This window comes from Petromyzon marinus, chromosome 21 (assembly GCF_048934315.1).
Source record: "Petromyzon marinus isolate PM22_M1 ecotype Great Lakes invasive population chromosome 21, UKy_Petmar_22M1.pri1.0, whole genome shotgun sequence".
NCBI classification, from domain to species: domain Eukaryota; kingdom Metazoa; phylum Chordata; class Hyperoartia; order Petromyzontiformes; family Petromyzontidae; genus Petromyzon; species Petromyzon marinus.
In genome coordinates, this window is record NC_133687.1 from 2,648,135 (window position 1) to 2,671,568 (window position 23,434).

At 49.3% G+C, this 23,434-nt stretch overlaps 2 protein-coding genes across 2 annotated transcripts; both read right to left on the reverse strand.

Moving 5' to 3' along the window:
- Positions 1-894: 894 nt before the first annotated feature.
- LOC116944528 (trace amine-associated receptor 365-like) lies at positions 895-2,245 on the reverse strand. Its single transcript, XM_032958182.2, has one exon. It carries the CDS (start codon positions 2,243-2,245, stop codon positions 1,223-1,225), a length of 1,023 nt encoding a protein of 340 aa, XP_032814073.1. The 3' UTR covers positions 895-1,222.
- Positions 2,246-17,451: 15,206 nt separating this feature from the next.
- On the reverse strand, positions 17,452-19,261 carry LOC116944657 (trace amine-associated receptor 365-like). The gene has a single exon (XM_076068407.1). The coding sequence runs from the start codon at positions 19,081-19,083 to the stop codon at positions 18,034-18,036; it is 1,050 nt and encodes a 349-aa protein (XP_075924522.1). The 5' UTR covers positions 19,084-19,261; the 3' UTR covers positions 17,452-18,033.
- Between the last annotated feature and the right edge of the window lie 4,173 nt (positions 19,262-23,434).

The following is a 23,434-nucleotide window of genomic DNA, read 5'->3' on the forward strand; positions in this document are numbered from 1 at the left end:
CTAGTGGAGTATTAAGTGACCAGCTACTGGAGTATTAAGTGACAGGCTAGCAGAGTGAGAGAGTTTGGAGCAAGAGTGCATTGTGTAAAGAAGTAATAAAGTGAGACAGGAGAAAAGCTGACATTGTCCGTGTAATACACCACTACAATTGTACTGTCCTGATGAGTCACAATGAGGGCGAAACAGAGCTGCAGCTGTGTCTGCTTCCCTGCTACCTGTTATGGGAATGACCACATTTTCTCAACTCTTTGAGTCGGTGGTTCTTAACGACTCCCACACGCGCGGATCTTTTGAGCTGGTGGTCTGTATAAGGCTGATACCTATTGGACATGCAAGTAACTGACCCGGCGATCTATGATTTGTAAACAAAAAATGAAGACGAGATTCACATTGCAGCAGAAGCCACCAGCACGACCAAGTGCAGCTACCCCATCACTTTCGCAGCATTGCTCCATTCTCACTTGGGTCGGCTTTGGAACCCACGCGAGCGCATTCGAGTTAAACTTGAGGAGATAGTCTCCAGCACAGGTCCGAAGGGAAACCATGGCACCTCTACTATGGAATTACAAAGCAACAGTTATGAGTAGAAGAGAGAGAAAGAGAAAAATAAGAGGGGGAGATTGAGACAGGAGAATACCAGGATGTGGAAGGTAGAAACAGGCCTATAGGTATGGAGCTCAAATAACTAAGAAGAATTTCAACTTGCATAGAGTATTCATTTAATGGTAAAAAAGAAAACGACTTTGGATCGAGTAACAATACATGAAATGCGCGTGAAAACTTCCATTAACAATAAACGGGGCATTCAAGGCCAGAGTCGGGAGTAGGGGTACCGACAAGGACGGCCATTTGAAATCTATACTCACGTCAAAAAGTCCAGGTATGGAGAGATATGCTAAGATGCACAACCAAAGTACTTATAATGTGAGCCAGCCTGGAATGATGGTCTTATTCATAAAGGATGGGACATGTTTTTGCTAAGGCGTTTTTACTCTGACGTTCAGCATTGTGACTGAAACGTGATCACAATGTGTCCTCGACTCTGAGTTGGTGCTTGAATCACTTCTCATTAAATATAGACCTTGATATACAGTGCAGATGGTAGAACATTTGCCACCTGTCCTTCCACATCGCTTTTTAAACACATTTTACAATCAAGTTTTGTGTGAGAAAATTCACCCCTAATGCCGCTTAAGTCTTTGATCAATGCATCTACATGTCCTCAATTCATCTCCTTGTCCCTGGCTGTCGATGAAAACACCTTGAAGCTCAGCATTGTCTTGAACGCATGGCGGAACTGCTTGTTGAACACGGCATACAGGATGGGGTTGATCGTGGAGTTCATGTAGCCGATCCAAAATGATATTTTGTAGGGCAGAAAGATATCCTCGTACATGGTGAACACTATGGCCAAGATATAGAATGGCAGCCAGGAAATTATGAACGCTGCAATGATAGAGCCCAGTGTCTTGGTTGCGTTGTGCTCGCGTTTCATGTTGGCCCAACGACTCGTGGCCTCACTGGAAACCCCGGGAAGCCCGTGGCTCTGCGTCCCGATCTTGCGTGCCTGACTACGAGCCACATGATAAATGCGGCCGTACATGAGCATGATGAGCAGCACAGACGTGAAGTATGGCACCATTCCGATGGTGAACAGGATGCCCACACTGATGAGAAAGCGGCAGTCATTCGGGCAGCCTACCATCTCGATCCGTCCCTTCGCCAGCGTGGGACTCATGCTCAGAAGAATCGGGGTCGATATAATTGCCGAGGCGATCCAGCAGAAGAGGAGCATGAACGTCAGGGTGCGTCGCGTCACCCGCTGTGCGTAGCGTAGGGGGTCGCAGATGGCCACGTAGCGGTCGTAGGCGATGCAGCTCAGGTGCAGCACTGACGCGGTCGTGAACCAGTAGTCGCAGAAGAACTGCACGTTGCAGAACCATTGCACATAGAACCAGCACTTGTAGACCGACTTGATCATGGCGAGGGGCATGATGACCACCCCGACGAGGAGGTCGGACACGGCCAGCGACAGGGCGAGCGTGTTGGTCCGCGTCTGCAGCTGCCGGAAGAAGGCGACGGCGCTGATGATGAGGAGGTTGCTGAGAATGGTGGTGGCGATGAAGAAGCTCATGATGCCCACTATCAGTGCAGTCTCACTCTTGGAGAAGTCCATCTTCGTGCAGTTGAGTCCGTAGTAGGAGACCACGCATTTGGATGCGCTGGTGCTCGTGGTGTTCTCCATGGGTGGCGCACAGGTTATTCACAGTACATGCTGAAGACGCGTATCTCCAAATGTCCAGTATCCTCTGTCTACCCACGTGGTGTGCCTCCGCTACAATGTTCCCACAGAGAATGGACAACCATACCAAAAGACGTTTACCTATGTGATGTACTGGTTACGTGGAATGACATTGCATCTTCACTCGACCTATATTCTCTCCCACTGATGTACTGTATATCAATATATCGTGATGTTTGTTTTTTCTCTCGAGGGTGCCGATGTGTTCTTCAATTTCCTGCAATCGGATCTGTGGAAGGGGTTTGGGGGTTGAGAATAAGATATTAGTATTCATATATCTTCTACACATGGCACAAAACCTCACTGATCTCGTCAAGGAGCATAAATCATCAAGCGAACTCCGGTCATCTTCACAGCAGTGGCTTTTGGCTGGCCATTGAACAAAGACGGTGACGGCATTGCACGCTTTCAGATGCGCTCCTGCGGCCATCTGGAATGCTCTGCCTTCCAATATTAAGAAGCCACCTGAGCTATAAACGTTTAAACATCTAGGTTTAAAATTAATTTCTTTAGAGCTGTTTTTGTGTTCAGTTTGTTAGCTCTCAATAACAGAACTTACCCGTTCACTTCATGTTAGCTATATGAACGGTTTTTCTCTTTGTGAGTGTTTGCGTATATTTATATATGGTAGTGTTGGGAGTGGTAGTTTAGCGGCTAGTGCTCTGCACTACGAACTCAGCTACACGAATTCGATTCCCGTTCACGGCCAATACCAGTGACGATTATTTGAACCGGTCCTGGGCCTCCATAGGTCTACTCAGCCTCAAATGGGTACCTAGTGCAATGTTTCAACATCACCACTAAGGAGACAAAAGCACCGTGTCGGCCTTCATAGGTGCTCGCTAACAGCACTTACCCCAACAGCTTGTTCAGGCTATACAGGGGATCTTTGTATTTGTTATATATGGTAGAGCAGCGAATATCACGCTGCACCACGAACACGGGCACCCGAGTTACGACCTCTTGCAAGGTAGTTAACATCTCGCCACCGCGGCGTCATATCATGGTCGTATGAATAAATCTTAATTGACGAACCGATGGAGACAACCCTCAGACGAAAACGTGCACCTCGTTGGATGGACTGCAAACGTGACGGCGTGGAGGTGTCCGAGTGACTCACAGAACATGGGGTCAAATCCAGGTTCAAGGCAGTCGCCTGTGATTAAACCGGGTTCTCAAGTGTGGTGAGTCGATGGTCTCCCTTTTTCGTATGCCCCAGAACTCGGCCCCATACAACAGCACCAGCCTCACCCACCGTCTTGTGAACTTTTCCCTTCAACCAAACTGGGACCCTCTTATCGCACACCACACCAGTCATCTCTCGCCACTTCAGCCATCCAGTCCTTGTTCATCTTCTCATATCTGCTTCTAGTGATCGATCAGAACACATCGTTGAACCCAGGAACTCAAACTCGTTCGTCTTCACTAACTGGTCACTTGCAATTTGCAATCCTCCTTTTGTATTTTTGCTACTGAAATTTGCCTCAGTGTTTATCCGACTGATCCTCAACCCATTCCCTTCAAACGTTTGCATGTGGGAATGTATAGCATCGAAATAGTGTAAACGCATATTTCTAAATGTGGAGGGAAAAAAACCGGAGGACCCGGAGAAAAAATCCACGTGACCACGGGGAGAACATGCATACCTCCGAATTTACAAGCGACAGGGTCGGGATCAAACCCACGGACTCCTGTTTAACAGGCGAGGTAGTTAACATCTCGCCAACGTGGTGTCATATCATGGGCGTATGAATAAATCTTAATTGACGAATAGATGGATTTTATGTCACGAGTTCCCAAGTTCTTGGAGACAACCCTCAGACGACAACGTGCACTTCGTTGGATGGACTGGAAACGTGACGGTGAGGAGGTGTCCGCGTGGCTCACAGAACATGGGTTCAAATCCAGGTTTCAGGCAGTCGCCTGTTATTAAACCGGGTTCTCAAGCGTGGTGAGTCAATGGTCTCAGCCCGGTCACAAGTGACTCACACAGACCCATAGACTCACATAGATATCTGTAGACTCATACAGAAACCTATAGACTCACACAGAGACCCCCAGACTCACATAGCCATTTATAGACTCGTATAGAAACCCATAGACTCACTGAGTTGTGATTTAACCAGTTTTACAAGCGCGGTGAGTGAATGTTATTAGCCTGGTCACACAAAAAAACCAGCCACTTAATTTAGCTAAATTACTGCCTTGAGAATGCAAATATCGCTTTGAGCGTAAGGCAATGGACGTTGCGCTCAAGACGCAGAGTGTGGTGCTGTGTGGCCCAAGTGACCTGAAGGGATCTCAAGTGGTAGTAGCTCTGGAGTTTATTCTACCTTCGGGCCATTGTCTCAAAACAAAGAGGGTTATAATGTCATGCTTCTGGTTCCTTGGCCGGAACGCCGACAGAACAAGAGTGTCCACCCCAAACACGGACCTCATTGTCCAGACGGGGGGTAAAACACAGCCACAGCACCACGATGAACTCTATGATCCACGCAGATTGGCTCACACCGTCGTTACCTATCTCGGTCGCTCTCGCCAAGATGAGCGGAGTGAGAGCGGCGGCAGGTGGGCTGTTGTCTGTCAATAATGTTGTCTGTCAACAATAATGTTGTCTGTTTGGGTTAGATCGCGTAAATATAAATGCGTCGTTAATCCCGCCACAAACCGACGTATCCAATAAGTATGGTTTGTCACTTAAACAGAACATGCCAATTCGTTACTAGTACAGCACACCGGTGTGTTGGAGAGCAAACCAACAACATTTGCAATGTGCACATTTCTGATGGTGGCGGTTTTAATGACACATTTATATTTACATTCATATTTACGCGATCTAACCCCAAAAAAACTATATTATGGATGATATTGGTCGCGAAAGCATACGTGTTAAACTGTTGTCTATTTGTCTGTGTGTCTGCGTGTGGGATTTTACCTGTCACCTCGGTAGCCCCTGCTCTCCCACGCATCTTCGCCCGCCTCTCTTTCTCGCCCACGTCTCCACCTTGTGCCGTTCTTATATAGATCATCTTACCCCCCCCACCGCCACGTCCTATTGCCAGCTTCGCCCGTAGGGTCAACCAATTAAAATTAATGGATCTCAGGATCTCACTCCGCTGCGCCTATGCTGTGAACGTGAGGGATTTCATGAAGTGGAGTTATTTTTATTCGTCATGCGCCAGCAATTTTATCAAATAACTCGACACGCGGTACAATGAGATCGGTCATGACAAACATCCCGGACATAAAAAAAAATCACGGACAAATCACGCGACTGGGATGACACATAGCAGCAGCAACATCACCCCCTCCCCCTCTCCCCCTCACTGCGAAAACTTCGCAGTACCCTCCAAAGCGTCTTGAAACTCGGTGCGTCGGTGAGTCTCAAGACTGAAAATTATTTGAAAAATGCGCCCCATCTCCGTCGGATTACACAAGCTGAGCAGGTTGGGCGCCTGGATTGTACTGCACTTTGACAGGTGACCTCCGTGGCTTTGCCAGATGTTGTAGGCGTGGGGTTATGGGATGGTGCAGGGCTCCGTGTAACCCCCCTCGACGAATTCGTGGCGGTTCGCTCTAGGATCTCCAGTATCATCACGCATGACACTAAGATATCATTGTCTGTGGCCACACATCCCATGTCACGAGGACTCTCTTCAACAACGTCTCCTGAGACTCCTTTCCTGCAGGACAAAGTAAAGGGCATGGCGATGAACGTGAGTTTACACCAGGAGGCGTCTTGCTAAACCAGATGTTGGCAACCAAATTCGCAATAAGTGCCAATTTTTTTTTAATTCAGTCAATTTTTTTTTTCAATATTTCAAGAGCCACATGCGGCAACAAATAAGGGCCGTATGTGGCTCCGGAGCCGAAGGTTGCCGACCCCTGTACTAAGGGAACTTTATTATTTAATGCACCCCATCTCCCCCACCGCTTTATTTCTGCCAACCCCTTATACCCCCCCCCCCCCATCCCATGCCACCTGTGGGTATCTCTCTAGGGTGCTCCACCAGTCCCCTAACTCCCATCATTCCACCCTGCAGCCCACGTGCGTGAATGGAAAACTGAAAGTGTCGGCCCGCTCAGATATATATTGCTCAGTGGGCCTTACCTGCAAAGATAAAATAAATAGCTTAACAAATCATTTTAAATAGTTTTTAGTTGAAATAGTTTTAATTGATTTGAGATGACGGGAAAATCACGCGGTTAGGAGGAAAGTCATTGCAGACCGGAGAGATATAACCATTTTCCAGAAGCGACGTAATAGCTCAATGCAGTGGCTTATCATGTTGAAATATGTCGCAGTCAAATAATCTAAACGAGTGATGTTAATTCGAAATATGGAGGGAAAAAACCGGAAGACCCGGAGAAAAATCCATGCTACTACGGGGAGAACATGCAAACTCCAAATATATAGACGTAAGGGTCGGTATCATACCCACGACATTCTGCATACCAAGAAAGTGCTGTAATCGATCATGAAATGAAGACCAGCACGGTACATGAAGGGGTTGGTAGCCAGCAAAAATGTGTAAATATCCCCAATGGCGATATTTCCGCATTGTGCCAGGTACTGTTTTGGGCTCAGTCAACCTAAGGGAGGCCCAGAACCGGTTTATATTTATCGTCACTGGTGTTGGCCGTGAAAGGGAATAGAACTCGGGTTTTGCAGCGCAGCTCGCTAACCACTGCGCTTAACAACCGCCATTCGCCACTAAGCGGCGGTGACGTCACCGTGACTCTTGTGCCAGACTATGTGCACGTTGAGGCCACGTCAAGTGTCGAACGCCCGCTGTCTGGAGGTCACGGGGCAGACCCAGATGCCACAGGTCGACTGGCTGATGCACCACCTGTCCCCCCTACTGTGCCAACTTGCTGTGCTTTAGCCACCTGGCGCTCTGCTCGTTGTTGTGAGCATCGCTCCTCCCCCCTCCGTTGTTGTTGGAGGGCACCTGCCTCCACCTGCCCAGTAGCGTCATTCACGAGCCTCCTCCACTGAGCTCCACATCCTCTTGTACCACATCACACCATCTCTTATCTAGCCCGTGCCGCGCCCTTCGATTCGGCCGAACAAAAGCTGTTTAAGCATGCGGTGACTGCGCATGCGGGCTACATGACCCAGCCAACGCAGCCTTGTCTGCTGGAGGATCTCACCGATGGGACTTTGTCCAGATCTTTCAAGGATTTGTGAGCTCCTCACACAATCCAGCCTGGTTAAACCCAGGATGGATCGTAGGCAGGCCAGGTTAAATGGTTCTAACCAGTAAAGATGTTCCATTAGGGGGGTCCACGTTTCGCACGCATAGAGAAGGGAGGGAATGACTGTGGCCGAGAAGACCTGAAACTTTGTGCGGAGCAACAGACCAGATGAAAAGATAATGCCGCTGGACTGATTCGGAGTGAGACCATTAAACCGGAGCCGGTCATGAGCACACTGCCCAGGTATGTAAAATTCTCCACTCTCTCCACAACTGCCCTATCACCAATTGGGAGTTGTGGGGGTGGAGTGTCCGATTGGACAAAATACCCAGGCAGGTGCTTAGTTTGGTGGGGCTGATGGTAAGGCCCCACCCCATAGTGGCAATCTTCAGGTTCAGCAGCAGCACCTCCAACTATTCTGAGTGAGCAGCAATTACCAGATCACTGGCATACATAACATCGTTGAGCAATAGGGAGCCATCCCTTGGCTGCACCCGGGCATCGATCAGCCTCCCATTCTATCCATACCAGATGGAAATTCCTCTGGTACAGCCATCGAAGGTTTCACGAACTACGTGGTCGAAAACTACGTTAAATAATGTGGTAGCCAGAGGACATCCCTGTCGCACCCCAAGGTGAACAGGGAATGGCTCCGACTCTCAGCCACGTAGTTGTATCCGGGCCCGCTCACCATCATGAAGGTCGTTAATGATCGTGAGCAGAGGGTCAGGGACTCCAAAAGCACGATGAACAACCCAGAGCCCAGGCCTACTGATGGTATTATAGGCCTTGATCACGTCAATAAATAGGAGATGTAGGTCTTGTTGGAATTCCATTCACCTCTGCTGCAGGAGACAGAGAGAAAATATAGCATCTGTGCAGTACCGTCCTTTCCTGAAACCACATTGGGACTCCGCAAGTCTCTCCTCAGCGTGCCTAGCAAGGCAATGTTGAAAAATCCTTGCCAGGACCTTTCCTGGCACACTGAGGAGTGAGATGACCCTGTAGTTGTTACAGTCTGTGTTTTCCCCGGGGACCACCAGGGCAACCTTCCAATCCTGCAGAACCAGTCCAGTGGTCCAGACTGTCGTTATGATATCATGTAGGGCAGTCTGAGCACAAACGCCACCCTCCCCCAACATTTTGCTTGGGAGATCATCTCTGCCCGGTGCCTTTCCTGGTCTCAGACTCTGGATCACCTTCAGTACTTCCTCAACAGATGGCACCGCAGCCAGCCACTCACAGGGGGTGACTTTTTATTCCAATATTTGAGGCACCACAGCCTCGGCAGGGTCATCCCCACTTTGTGCCACGTCGTTTTCCGGGCTGAGGGATTTCCCATCCCCCAGGACCTCACAGAAATGCTAAGCAAATCTGCAAACCTGTTCCTGTGGGTCAGAGATTGGATAACCGTTATTTCTCCTAATGATAGTAATAGGTATGGCACTGCAGGTTACTTTTTTGATGGAATTAAAGAGCGATTTGTGATCGCGGGTCATTGAGGCAGACTCCATCTCCTCAGCAACCCGCGACCACCACCCATCCTTGCAGCGCCTCACGGCTTTCCGAACCTCCGAGCGAAGGCTGCGCTAAGCCTCCTCATTCTCCAACGTGGGATGCTGTAGCCCAGGGGTGGGCAATTTTTTTGACTCTCGGGCCACAATGGGTTCTAAAATTTGACAGAGGGGCCGGGCCAGGAACAGATGGATGGAGTGTTTGTGTGAACTAATATAAATGACATGTAAAAATCATTACATGAAAAAATTTGGCCTTTAACAGGTAGCAAAGCATTTATTTGCAAGGCAATTTAACAAATTGCACGAACATGAACAATACAAAAACATGTCATAAAGTGACTGATCAAACATCATGAAAACATCTGAGGCCTGCGCCCAAATCAATTACCACAGTCCCGGTTTTAAGTGCGCCATCTAATGTGGAAATGGCGTCATTGCAGGAGAAAGGTAAAATTTTATTTAATAATAATATTTGGACAAGTTCGGCGGGCCAGATTAAAAAGCCCAACGGGCCGTATACAGCCCAGGGGCCGTACTTTGCCCATATCTGCTGTAGCCGATGACAGTGGGCCTGTCGCTTCTTCTCAGCCAGCCTGACCACCTCCTCTGTCAGCCAGGGTCTCTGGGGAGGTCTGGACCGTATACCCAAATCAGCCTTTGCAGCTGCATGAGCCACAGTCCTAAACCTCGCCCATTTCCCCTCGACATCAGGAGGAGTGGTAGACGATGCCAACCCCAGCCGCAAGCGATGATGAAATTCTCGCTTGCAACTTTCATCAGCTAGCTGAGACCATGCCACTATGGGTTTGAATGGGGTCCTGGGTGTACACCCACCACCGGAGTGAAAGAATGGCAGGTGCATCTTACAGATGACAAGTCGATGGTCAGTGGGCAGATCAGCTCCACGGTCGGTCCTGGTGTCAAGGACATGGGCCCGCATTCGCTGTTCCGTCACTATATAGTTCAGCAGATGTTCTTGCTTGGACCCAGCATTCATCCATGATGTTGTGTGGATGCGCCGTTGCTGGAACAGCGTGTTGGTAATGGGCTGTACAAAAATCTAGCAGCTACCTGCCATTGTTATTGAGCTGATCTGGCCCATGCCTTCAAATCATTCCAGACCAGGTGCCAGCATCATGACCAGCTCGGGCATTGAAGTCACCCTCCAAGATGACTCTATCCCGAGGGGCCACTTTAGCTCGCACCTATGACAGGAGGTCATTGAAGGCATCTGACTCATCGGCCTTGCCTAAATCCCTCCACGGATGTTCATCTTCGTTGGGGGCATAAGTAACCACGGCCACCATTCTTCGCCTCTGGTTGATCAGAAGGCGAGCCCAAAGTAGCCTGGGGCTTACAACTTCCCACACCTCACCGCCACTCTCCCACTCTCCCTTCATTCTTTTGTTCAAAAGAAGAGCCACTCCCTGTTATTTGGCAGTCTCCTGCCGCGAGTAGAGGACTGTCCACTCCTCATGATGGCAGGAGCTAGAGTCAGTCCACCGGACCTCCTGAATACCACAGAGATCTAGTCGGTACCGCTCCAGCTCCCGACAGAGGAGTGGCAGCCTCTTCTCTGCAGTGAGCGTTCGAACATTCCACGTGGCCACAAATAGTGTTTTTGTTGTTTCTGGAGGAGCCCCGAGGGTAAGGATTCAGTCTCCTGGCTCCATCAAATGGGGTTTAGCCAGGAGACGTCAGAGACGCCTGTCCCACCGGAGCCTCTGGCACAAGCTTATTTATTCAATTTTGTGGTCGTGGTTTAGTGGTCATTAATTGAAGGTGGAGGGGTTACCAGCCCCTGGCACCCATACAGAGCCCCCATTTGGCGCTGGGGTGGTTACAAAGGCTATGAATGGAAGGGCCAAACTGAATTGGCCCTCCCCCCACGGCACTGCCCACCAGAGCGTTGCCGTCCAGCACCACGAGGAGGTAGGGGGTTGTTTTTGCTGGACCACTGCGATCAGGCACAAATACATGCACACCTTCAAATAAATACAAACATGCACGCGCACACACACACACATATAAAAAGCCAAAGACCTCCGGTATAACATTTAATAGAATGTTGTAGCAAGTGCTGTTAGTAAGCACCTTATAAGGCCGGGACGACGCACGAGAGGGTGGTGTCGCATAAATCGCAACTGGCCGCAATAATCGCCACAGTGCTGATGTGTAGACACTGCACCAGGTACACATTTAAGACTGAGTCGACCTAGGGGAGCCAAAGGACTGGTTCAGCGATTGTTAGCCATCGATATTCGAAAGAAACTAAAGTCGCTAGAATTACAGTGCATTGAGCTAACCCTTTGTATCACAACTGTGATGTAGAGGGTATTTTCATCGTCGTTGCTGTCATCGTCTTCATCAGTGCCAATATCGCGAAAATGTTGAAGACGTCCAGGGATTTAAGAAACCTCCCCATTGTTCGAATATCTAAATGATGATAAGACCCATCACGACAGCATGAATAATTGGTGCCTTGAGGCCAGTGTCAATGGGCTTACCCATAATATAGAGGAAACAAGCTCCCTCCATATGCAGGGCTCCCAGTAGCATAAGGCAGGCGAGAACATTGATGATTGTACTGTCCTAGTGAGTCACGATGAGGGTGAAACAGGTCTGCAGCTGTGTCTGCTTCCCTGCTGCCTGTTATTGGAATGACCACATGTTCTCAACTATTTGACTCGGTGGTTCAAAACGACCCCCACACGTGCAGTTATTTTGTGTTGGTGGCCTGTATAAGGCTGAGAGCTATTTAACATGCAATTAACCGACTCGGCGACCTGTGATTTGTAAACCAAGCATGAGGAGGAGATTTACATTGCGGCAGACGCCACCAACACGCCCCAGCGCAGCTACCCCAGCACTTTCGCAGCATTGCCCCATTCTCGCTTGGGTCGGCTTCGGAACCCACGCGAGTGCAACTTCAGTTAAATTTGAGGAGATAGCCCCCAGCCCAGGTCCGAAGAGAAACCATGGCACCTATACTATGGAGTTACATAGCAACAGTTATGCCTAGAAGAGAGAGAGAGAGAAAGAGAAGAGAGGGATATGAAGACAGGACAATGCCAGGACGTGGAAGGTATAAACATATTCTTAGCTCTTTTGGTAAAGTCACGTTGAAGGGAAACAATAAAATAACAAAATATATATAAAACAATAAAAATTATCACGACGTTTCGACCATAACACAAACGGTCGTCATCAGGTGTGTTGGTTTGCATAAATTTATTTATTTTTAAACGGTGTATAAACATGCCTATAGGTATGGAGCCCAATAACTAAGATGAATTTCGACGTGCATAGAGTATTCATTTAATGGGAAAAAAGAAAACGACTTTAGACGAAGTGGCAATACATTATACACACGTGAAAACTACCATGGACAATAAACGGGGCATTCAAGGCCGGAGTCGGGAGTAGGCATGACTAAAAGGAAGGCCACTTTTTATTTTAATGTCAGTCTGACATCTGTCTTCAAAAGACTTTCCCCCTATGTATGAAGAGCAAAATGTGTACAGTGACTGCAACATGTTAAAAATCTCGTCAGCCTCTGGGCCATTGCCGTCTAAGGTGTTAACACCAACTAAGTTAAGTGAATACGCTGTGCAAGGCACATACTCTATCACACACACACACACATACTATATCAGAGGGGTTTTTTTGTTTCAGGTGGGCCTGTAGCCCATTGTATTTCCCTGACATGTTGCTTGCATTGTCATATGACTGACCTCTACAGTTTGAGAGGTCCAACCCAAGGCCCTCCACCATCAAAGTCACACAGTCTGCTAAACTTTCACCTGTGGTAACAAACCGGAATATGAACGTAAATTGGTTCACATGTGACAGGCCTGGGGTGGAGTCAACAATATTTGAAAATATTTGGCATTCTGAATCTCATCGGCTATTGTTTGGCGAGTTTTCTGACCCATTAGCTCAATGAGTTATTCACATATTGAAGATGGCAAATAGGACACTGTGCCTCTTCCTTTACCGCCAAACTTTTTAATATCGACTTAAAGCTTGCGTACACCAAGCAAGAAAACAGGCATCTGTCCATGGCTTTCCCTGCCAAGAATGTCTTATATACCTGCCTGACACAAAGATAATTATGTTGCTTGAAATTGAAAAGATATTTTTTTTTTAATTGGCTGAACAACCAACAAAGGTTTCTGTGAAATGACTTGGTGGAGACTATGCACATTAGCCACACCCCATCGATGGGGAGGGGAAAAAATACCTCATAAGAGCTATCGACAAATTGCATGTCAACGTTAGCAATATCTACTTCCGTGGATCTAAAAACAGACGGTCTATGGAAAACAAATAATAGGGTTTTCCTTAATCTTTAAGTATGGATTTGGTCTCTTATATATGTGTTAGTGTATGAAAAATATATAGCTTTTGGCATGTTTTTTTTTAATGTTTCACAAAACCGCAGTGTATTTTTAATCCTTGATTTGTCAACGGCTAACTAGGCTCTCAACAAACGAAGAGCCCTCGGTCTCGCTACCTGGATTTTTAGTGCAGCTAATTTGGTTGTACGGGCAGCTAGCTGGGAATAATGGCAGCTACTGTAGCTAACTAATTTCTGTTAACAAGCTGAATCATATGGGCAGCTAGCTATGGAAAATGGCAGCTAGCTGATATAAAGGGATAGCTAGTTTCGGTAAGTCAAATAACGAACGGCTTGCCATAATATGACGCCCTTCAAACTGTCCTGTTATGCAGAATTAACTGACTTGTTGGTGAATATTGTATGATGTCACAGCATATTGTAGCGTGCCAGCCAGTGGCTCAGTTTTACAGAAGCACAGTACTCTCTGAGACGCTCTCGTTTTAAGCATTCACTCTTTGTACCAAGGGGCCCAGGCATTACGCTCGATGTGTAGTGGTTGACTTCACGCAGACAACTTTATTATTTTCTCCGACACCACTTTTATTACAACTCTCCACGTTACGCCTGTGACTTCAGCATTATTTTGCTTGCCGCAGCTCGCTCGCCCCACTTCCTCCGATACAGTGAGGGAAAAAAGTATTTGATCCCCTACTGATTTTGTACGTTTGCCCACTGACAAAGAAATGATCAGTCTATTATTTTAATGGTAGGTTTATTTGAACAGTGAGAGACAGAATAACAAAAAATCCAGAAAAACGCATGTCAAAAATGTTATAAATAGATTTGCATTTTAATGAGGGAAATAAGTATATGACCCCCTCACAATCAGAAAGATTTCTGGCTTCCAGGTGTCTTTTATACAGGTAACGAGCTGATATTAGGAGCACACTCTTAAAGGGAGTGCTCCTAATCTCAGCTTGTTACCTGTATAAAAGACACGTGTCCACAGAAGCAATCAATCAATCAGATTCCAAACTCTCCACCATGGCCAAAACCAAAGAGCTCTCCATGGATGTCAGGGACAATATTGTAGACCTAAACAAGGCTGGAATGTGCTAAAAACCCATTGCCAAGCAGCTTGGTGAGAAGGTGACAACAGTTGGTGCGATTATTCGCAAATGGAAGAAACACAAAAGAACTGTCAATCTCCCTCGGCCTGGGGCTCCATGCAAGATCTCACCTCGTGGAGTTGCAATGATCATGAGAACGGTGAGGAATCAGCCCAGAACTACACGGGAGGATCTTGTCAATGATCTCAAGGCAGCTGGGACCATAGTCACCAAGAAAACAATTGGTTACACACTACGCCGTGAAGGACTGAAATCCTGCAGCGCCCGCAAGGTTCCCCTGCTCAAGAAAGCACATATACATGCCCGTCTGAAGTTTGCCAATGAACATCTGAATGATTCAGAGGACAACTGGGTGAAAGTGTTGCGGTCAGATGAGACCAAAATTGAGCTCTTTGGCATCAACTCGCCGTGTTTGGAGGAGGAGGAATGCTGCCTATGACCCCAATAACACCATCCCCACCGTCAAACAGGGAGATGGAAACATTATGCTTTGGGGGTGTTTTTATGCTAAGGGGACAGTACAACTTCACCGCATCAAAGGGACGATGGACGGGGCCATATACCGTCAAATATTGGGTGAGAACCTCCTTCCCTCAGCCAGGGCATTGAAAATGGGTCGTGGATGAGTATTCCAGCATGACAATGACCCAAAACACACGGCCAAGGCAACAAAGGAGTGGCTCAAGAAGAAGCACATTAAGGTCCTGGAGTGGCCTAGCCAGTCTCCAGACCTTAATCCCATAGAAAATCTTTGGAAGGAGCTGAAGGTTCCAGTTGCCAAACGTCAGCCTCAAAACCTTAATGACTTGGAGAAGATCTGCAAAGAGGAGTGGGACAAAATCTCTCCTGAGATGTGTGCAAACCTGGTGGCCAACTACAAGAAACGTCTGACCTCTGTGATTGCCAACAAGGGTTTTGCCACCAAGTACTAAGTCATGTTTTGCAGAGGGGTCAAATACTTATTTCCCTCATTAAAATGCAAATCAATTTATAACACTTTTGACACGCGTTATTCTGGATTTTTTTGTTGTTATTCTGTCTCTCACTGTTCAAATAAACCTACCATTAAAATTATAGACTGATCATTTCTCTGTCAGTGGGCAAACGTACAAAATCAGCAGGGGATCAAATACGTTTTTTCCCTCACTGTATCTCTCACTGTCTCTCCGCGTCGTCACCGTCTCTGTATCTCACTCTCGCTACGTCTCTGTCTCGCTCTGTCTCTGTCCCACTCTGTATCTCTGTCCCACTCTGTATCTCTGTCTCGCTCCTTGTCTCTCCTTGTCTCTGCTCGTCTCCTCTCTCCCTGTCTCTGTATCTCGCTCTCGCTACGTCTCTGTCTCACTCTGTCTCTGTTCCGCAACTGTCTCTGTCCCGCTCCTTGTATCTCCTTGTCTCTGCTCTTTTCTACTCGTCTCTGCACGTCCCTATCGCTCTCAGTCGCTCCTTGTCTCTGCTTGTCTCTGCTTGACTCTGCTCTACTGCTGGCCTGTTCTGTCTCCTATGTCTTCTCGTTTCTCCGCGACCTGCTCCATCCCAGTCCCAACCACAACTCTCCTCGCTCTCTCGTCTCCCGAATATATTCCCGTTCTCATCAACAACCAATTAATTAGGCCGCGTGCCCACGACGCCCCGCGTCCCCCACACCTGTCGCTCGCCTCCCTCTATCGCCAGACACTCCGGCGCCACTTCGCCCCTGACAACATCCCCGGCCAATCACAGCCATATATCACGTACCAACTTAATTGGGCCGTTTCTTTTCCACAGTTCCCCGCTGCCGCACCTGGCCGGCCCGACGTGACCCCGCTGTCCATAACTCGCGCGTCTTTACCATCTACCCTGTATGCGCGTGTTAATCCACTACATATGTATGCACCCAGGGGCCTGGGGGCCCCAGTGGTCAACTCACACAGTAAGCACCCAGGGGCCCGGGGGCCCTGGTGGTCCGCTCATGGTCTAAGCACAGAGGGGCCCAGGGAACCTCACACTGTAGGTGCCAAGGGGCCCAGGGACCCGAGTGGTCAGATCACGCTTTAAGTCCAAGGGGCCTAGGGATCCTAGTGGTCAGCTCACTCTTTAAACGCCAAGGGGCCTGGGAGCCATCACAACACTGTAAGCGCTGAGGGGCCCAGAGGCCCTAGTGGTCAGCTTACGTTTTAAACACCAAGGGGTTTGGGGGACCTCACATTGCAAGCGCTGAAGGGTCTGGGGGGCCCTGGTGGTTAGTTCACGCTATAAGCACCCAGGGGGCTAGTGGTCAGCTTGCGCTGTGCACACTGACGGCCCTGGCGATCAACTTCCTTCAGAAGTCGTGGGCCACGCACCACACGCGGCCTGAGGCTTTGGAGGCCCCTGGCCGTCCGAGGCCCCGGGGCACTGGCCCCACTTGCCCGGTCCATAATCCAGCCTTGGGCAACACCAATGACGATTATTATCTGAACCGCTCCCGGGCCTCCCCCTAGGTTGACTCAGCCTGAAATGAGTACCTGGTGCAGTGTGCAAACTTCACCACTGCGGAGACAAAGGAAGACGGGCGTGGTGTTGGGCACCCACGCCCTCGTGTGACATGCAGGCAATCATAGGCGATACTCACAAACAGCACTCGCCCCAACAGAACTGTTACGGCTATGTGGGGGACGGATGTTTTTGTTTGATTTTACCGCTCATGTCGTCGCCTCGTGCTCCTCCTCCCACACTCGACCGCCTTTCCCCTCTCTTCTCTAAGCTCTTAACCCCTAGCCCGCGTCCGCGTTCATATAGACCTCCTCGTCATCCCCAATTCTCCATTGTGCCCCCCCAGCCCCCCCTCCTCACCCCCGCCCCCTCCCTCCCCACCCCTCTCCTTCCCCTGAGATCGAGCCAATTAAAAATAATGGTTCTCACTCCACCTGTGCTAAGAAGCTGTGCAGGTGGGGGATTGAGATAGAAGACAAACAACAACGACAACTGCTACACGCCAGATTTACTTCATCAGTGCCGGGATTGTGTTTGAGATGCATATGTTCGAGGCAGCGGATGAAAGCATTTAACTATATTTTATTTTCGGCGTCTGTTTAACATTGTGTCATTGTAACATCGTGCGAACATGTGTGCGCGTTTGGACATTTGCATTCACTCGTGGTGGGGAAAGGCGGCAGCAGCAATGGATAGCGCAATAAACTATTAGGTTAACAATCATTTTTATGCGCTACGAAGAAGGGCCATTGTACGAAACGTCGCCTATTACACATGTTTATTGCAAGGCCACAAACACACACACAGAGCTATTGGCTACACACCAAGCCGGCAGCTCGGCGTGCATCATACGGCAGACGTTCGACCGACGTTCACGCGCGGCCGCGTCGCCCCGCCACGGCGACGTGTATTTAGTGTGTGGTCCTTCTCCGGGCCCCTCCGATTAGCACGGTTTGGCTAAGTAGGGTGCGAAAGAAGTTCAACGTACAGAGAACACACATACACGAATCTCGAGCCCCTCCCCTCTCGCCCCCCAGGTGACGTCGTCGCCCCTCAGTGACGTCACCGCCTTTCAAAAAAAAGCCACGTTCAGCGCGTCGTCGCCTGGCCGTGGCTCCTCTCCGAGAGCCCTGCGTCCCTCCTGACCACTGCGGAGAAGACGCGGAGGCGAAAGATGTCGCGGAAGGCCGTGCGGAACGAGCGGTTGAACGAGGCGTAGAGCAGCGGGTTGATGGCCGAACTGCAGTAGCCGATCCACATAGCCACTCGGTAGGGAATGAAGAGGCCATCCACGGTGAAGGATATCATCGCCACCACGTAGTAGGGCAGCCACGACAGCATGAACGTGCCGATGATGGCACCCAGGGTCTTGGCAGCGCTGTGCTCTCGCTTCATGTTCTTCACGGCGCTCGAGTCGACCGCCGACGAGGAGGCAGCCTCGGCCGCCACCTTGCGCGACTGCCTGCGCGCCACGCGGTAGATGACGGCGTACATCAGCAAGACCACGTGGACGGAGGCGAAATAGGGGCCCATGCCGATGGTGACGAGGATGCCGAAGCTCACGGAGAACACGCAGTCGTCGGGGCACGAGACGCGCTCAATGTTGCCGCGCGACAGCGTCGGGCTGAAGCTCAGGAGGATGGGAGAGGAGAAGATCGCCGCGCCGAGCCAGCAGAGCACCAGCAGCGCCGCGATGGTGCGGACGGTGACGCGCGTCGGGTAGCGCAGCGGGTCGCAGATGGCCACGTAGCGGTCGTAGGCAATGCAGGTGATGTGCAGGATGGTGGCCGTGGTGAGGGTGTAGTCCAGGAAGTAGTGCGCGTTGCACAGCACGGACGCGTAGAACCAGCAGTCGTAGACGGTCTTCATCATGCTCAGGGGCATGATGAAGACGCCCACGAGCAGGTCGGACACGGCCAGGGAGAGGGCCAGGAAGTTGGCGTGCGTCTGCAGCTTCGTGAAGGAGGCGATGGCGGTGATGATGAGCAGGTTGCCGAGGATGGTGGCCGTGATGAAGATTGCGAAGACGACAAGAAGGACGAGGCGGACCTCGCGAACCTGGGTTGGTCCCGTGCAGTTGAAGTCGGCGAAGATCACGCACTCTGTTTGGACGTGGGGGGTGGAGGAGGTGTTCTGCATGTTGCGTCGAGTGTGTGCCTCGTTGGGTGTAGCTGTTGGTCGGGTTCTTTGGTTGACTCGGTAGTGAATCGGAATATTAGTTGGTCGACTTGTGAGTCCGCATAGCAGCGAGTCGACAAATTGTTCCACTGATGAGTGAGAGGTTTTGAGTCCAATTATTCGTCGACCAATGGGTAAATTGCCATCTTAGTTCATCGGCTCGATGAGTCAAGTTATGAGTCTACGTTATAGTGTGCTGACGTAATAGTGAGTCGACTCGTAAATGCACTTTAGCGAGTCTACTTTTTAGTGCATATAATGAGTACTTAGGTCGACTTAGTAGTACATTTTTGTCGTGAGTCTGCTTACCTCTCGGCGTATGGTCGAGTCCAATCGTTGTTCTAGCTGCCTAGCGAGTGTCAGCGTAACAGCGAGTCAAAGTACTCATTCATTCTATGAATGATTCTCCTGTGGGTCGACTCGTTGGCAAAGTGTCAATGTTCTGGCGGGTCTGCAGGTAAGATTCGTCGCCGGTCAGTGACGCCGCTCTCCCGCTCACGTCCACGAACTCCTCTGTGTTCTGCAAAACAGAGAGCAAAGGGAGAAACAAAAACAACCCCACAGAGTGGGTCTCACATGACGATGCCTTCCTCGCCTTGCGCCGCAGCCGAGTGGAATTGCTGGTGGCGCTGGTGGTGGCGGCGGCGGTGGTGGTGGTGGTGGCACTGGTGGTGGTGGCACTGCTAGTGGCGCTGCTGGTGGTGGTGGTGGCGCTGGTGGTGGTGCCAGTGGTGGCGCTGGTGGTGGCGCTGGTGGCGCTTGTGGTGGTGGCGGTGGTGGCGCTGGTGGTGGTGGTGGTGGCGGTGGTGACGCTGGTGGTGGCGCTGGTGGTGGCGGTGGTGGCACTGCTGGTGGCGCTGCTAGTGGTGGTGGTGGTGATGGCCACGCTCCACGTGGTTAACTAGAATCATGCGCCGTGGAGGCATAAGCTAGGGTTGGTGGATCTCGGCAGACAAATGTCGTGGAACTCCCTTCCCGTGGGTGGCCGTCGAGGAGGTGTCATATTCCTGGCTGTGCCACGAGAAGGCGGGGACAGCACAGTGTGGACTAATCGCCACCTGTTTCCATCAGTATGGAGGATAGAGCGTTGCCCCCTCGCACAAGGCGAGGGGGCTCCGGTTTCCTTCTCCAACGTGAATAATCAACACTGAAAACATCTTACAAATTAAAGAGTGATGCAGCAGTCATTAATTGAATACTTATTTCATTGATTAATGCACCTGGCTCTGCTCCTTTATCCCCACTTTGCTCTTGAGTTTGCAGCATTCTTTGAAACTGATTTTCATGCTTAGTTTGTTGTCCTTCCCCCCACACCTCCAATTAGTATTGTTGGCTACGTACGGTGCGAAAGAAGTTCAACATACAAAGATCACCCGCAAATCCTTAGCAGTCTGTTGGGGCAAGTGCTGTTAGCGAGCACCTATGAAGGCCGGCACGGCACACGAGGGGGTGGGTGGCCAACACCACGCCCGGTCGCCTTTGTCTCTCCAGTGGCGATGCTTACACTTTGCACCAGGTACTCATTTGAGACTGAGTCGACCTAGGGGAGGCCCAGGACCGGCTCAGATTACCGTCACGTTTGTTATTGTCCGTGAGCAGGAATCGAACCCAGGTGGCCAGGTTTGCAGCGCAGCGTGATAACCGCTACACGACCGCTCCTCATGTTCAACATACGTACATACACGCACACGCAATCCTCTTGCCTTGGCCAACATAAACACCCTTAATTGATCTCGTCTCTCCGTCTCATCCCTTGCTGCGCCACTCAGTCTTTTGCCTCGCACCTCCGTCTGCGGAACTCTGAGCCCCTCATTATTCTCAAGCTTTCTGTCCGCACCGAGACTCGTCCCCACCACCACTGCCACAGGCGTGCGCTTCTCTCGTCTCGCCACCGATCGCCGCTACCTTCATCGTTTTTGCTCCGTCGCCAAATCGTCTCCTCTCGAAGACTATCCGCTCATTGTTGTGCCTTAGGAGCATATTAACAATCTCAGAATCAACATCTTTTTTTTCCTTTCCTGGAGGAAATCTGATGGAGTTGTGAAGTTATTTTTCACAGATAGGGGTGGATCAGCAAGTTACATCAACAAAAAAGATATAATAAAAAATACGCGACTAAGATGGAGAAAAGTTCAATAATAAATATATAGATAAAGCATGGAAATACAAATTGCGCTAGTATATATAATATATACTACATTATATATAATGAAGTATATATATACAACATTATACATACTATAGTATGAAGCATATATATATTATAGTATATGTATATGCGTGGCATCTGTTCATCCCTTCTCACTACTTTTTAATTCAGATCAATACATCACGACTGGTCTAACTGCACTGCTGTTGACCTTGTTTGTAAATCTCGCAGGCATCCGCTTATCAGGAAAATCGATGATTACTCTCACGATGCACGCCTCCAATGTTGAGCGTGAGAATAGTGTGATTTGCGATGTACGCGGATCGTATGCACGTGTCCCCGATGGACTCATGGCATAACCGATCATTCCCGATGCGATGCACTTTCAAATCTAAATTGCAAACGCATTTCTTTAGAACTGCTTTTTGTGTTAAGTTTGTTTGATCAGCACTGTTGGCTACGCACGGTGCAAACTAAAGATCAGCATAATGCACCAGGACAAGCAGATAATACAAATGAGATACTAATAAAGAGACGGAGACAGTACGAACGAGATCGGACAACTGACACAAAACAGAACACAATACAAACAGCGAGATAGAACTCGACAACGAGATAAAGAGACAACAAGAACAACAACACGTGATCTAAAACAGGAAAATGTTCTCAATAAAATGAAAACGGAATATTGGTGTCCGTGCGATGTTTGAGTGAACACCCACACCGACGCCTCCATCAACGACAGCGATACCCCGTATCGCCTGAACAGACTGTTGGGGCAAGTGCTGTTTAGCGAGCACCTATGAAGGCCGACACGGCACACGAGAGGGTTGGGTGCTCAACACCACGCCCAGCCGCCTTTGTCTCCCTAGTGGCGACGTTCACACATCGCACCAGGTACTCATTTGAGGCTGAGTCGACATAGGCGGGGCCCTGGACCGGTTAAAATAATCGTCACTGGTGTTGGCTGTGAGCGGGAATCGACCTCGAGTCGCCGGTGTTTGTAGCGCAGCGCAATGAGCGCTACGCTGCCGCTCTTCACACGTCCCCATCACCACCACGAGCAGCAGCAGCAGCAACAACGGAGGGGCGAGGCGCTCAGGAGAATCGTCGCGACCTGTCAGAACCAGACGCGGATCTGGCCCCAAGAGCGACTCCCGTTGGCCAGCTTGAGCCAGGAGTTAAATTCCACATTGCGATGGCGGGATCCAGGCTGCCCATTGGACAATCACTGTTGAGTTCCGACACGATGCTTCCGGTTCGTTATTATCGACCATGGGTGGTGATTAACAATAGGACTGCGGTGAGCTCCGCCTGGGTTTTTTTTATTGGGAACTTATTGCGAAACGTGAGTCGATCAGGATAACGCCTGTGGCTGGGGTCACCGTCCAAAACGGGCCCTGGAACGCGCGACGACCCAACAATGCCCGATTCACAAACACGAAGGAGACATCGTCATCATCATCATCACAGCAGCGGTTAAATTATGCACCGCTCCGCTACTCCTGTTGCAATCGCCTGGATCAGTAACCACCTTGATGTTCCAATTAGAGCTGTTCATCTCAACATCATCATCATCAGCCACACGAAGAAAAATATCGCGAAATAGGTTGCCTGTGGTGCACAACCACAGCCAACGAAAACAACTCAATTCCCACCGCGTCAACACCAACAGCATCAGATCGGAATATGTATTCATACTGGAGGAATCCGATGAGCTATGAAGCTCTTTATCACAGATGTTCATTAGGAGCGGGAAAGAACGTTACATCAACAATATAAAATACATGATAGTAGTGCAAAGTACAAGAAATGTAAAACATCACAACACCGTATGTGTATTCATATTCTTTGGGTATTTCGGTAAAGTCACGTAGATAGAACAATAAAATAATTTTAAAAATATGGAAATAAAGTGAATAAAAAAATAATAAAACATATCACGACGTTTCGATCGCAATACGTGACTTTACCGAAAGACCCAAAGCATATGAATTCCTGCGGTCACGGAAACTTTAAGTCAAGATTTAACCGTATGTGTAGCCTTAAAAGAAAACCATATGTAACAGGCGACGTTTCGGGCAATGACCCTTCATCATAGCACATAAATAGGGAGGCCAGAGAAAGAGATCGAGTGGATAGTACGAGTTGGAGACTGCCCGT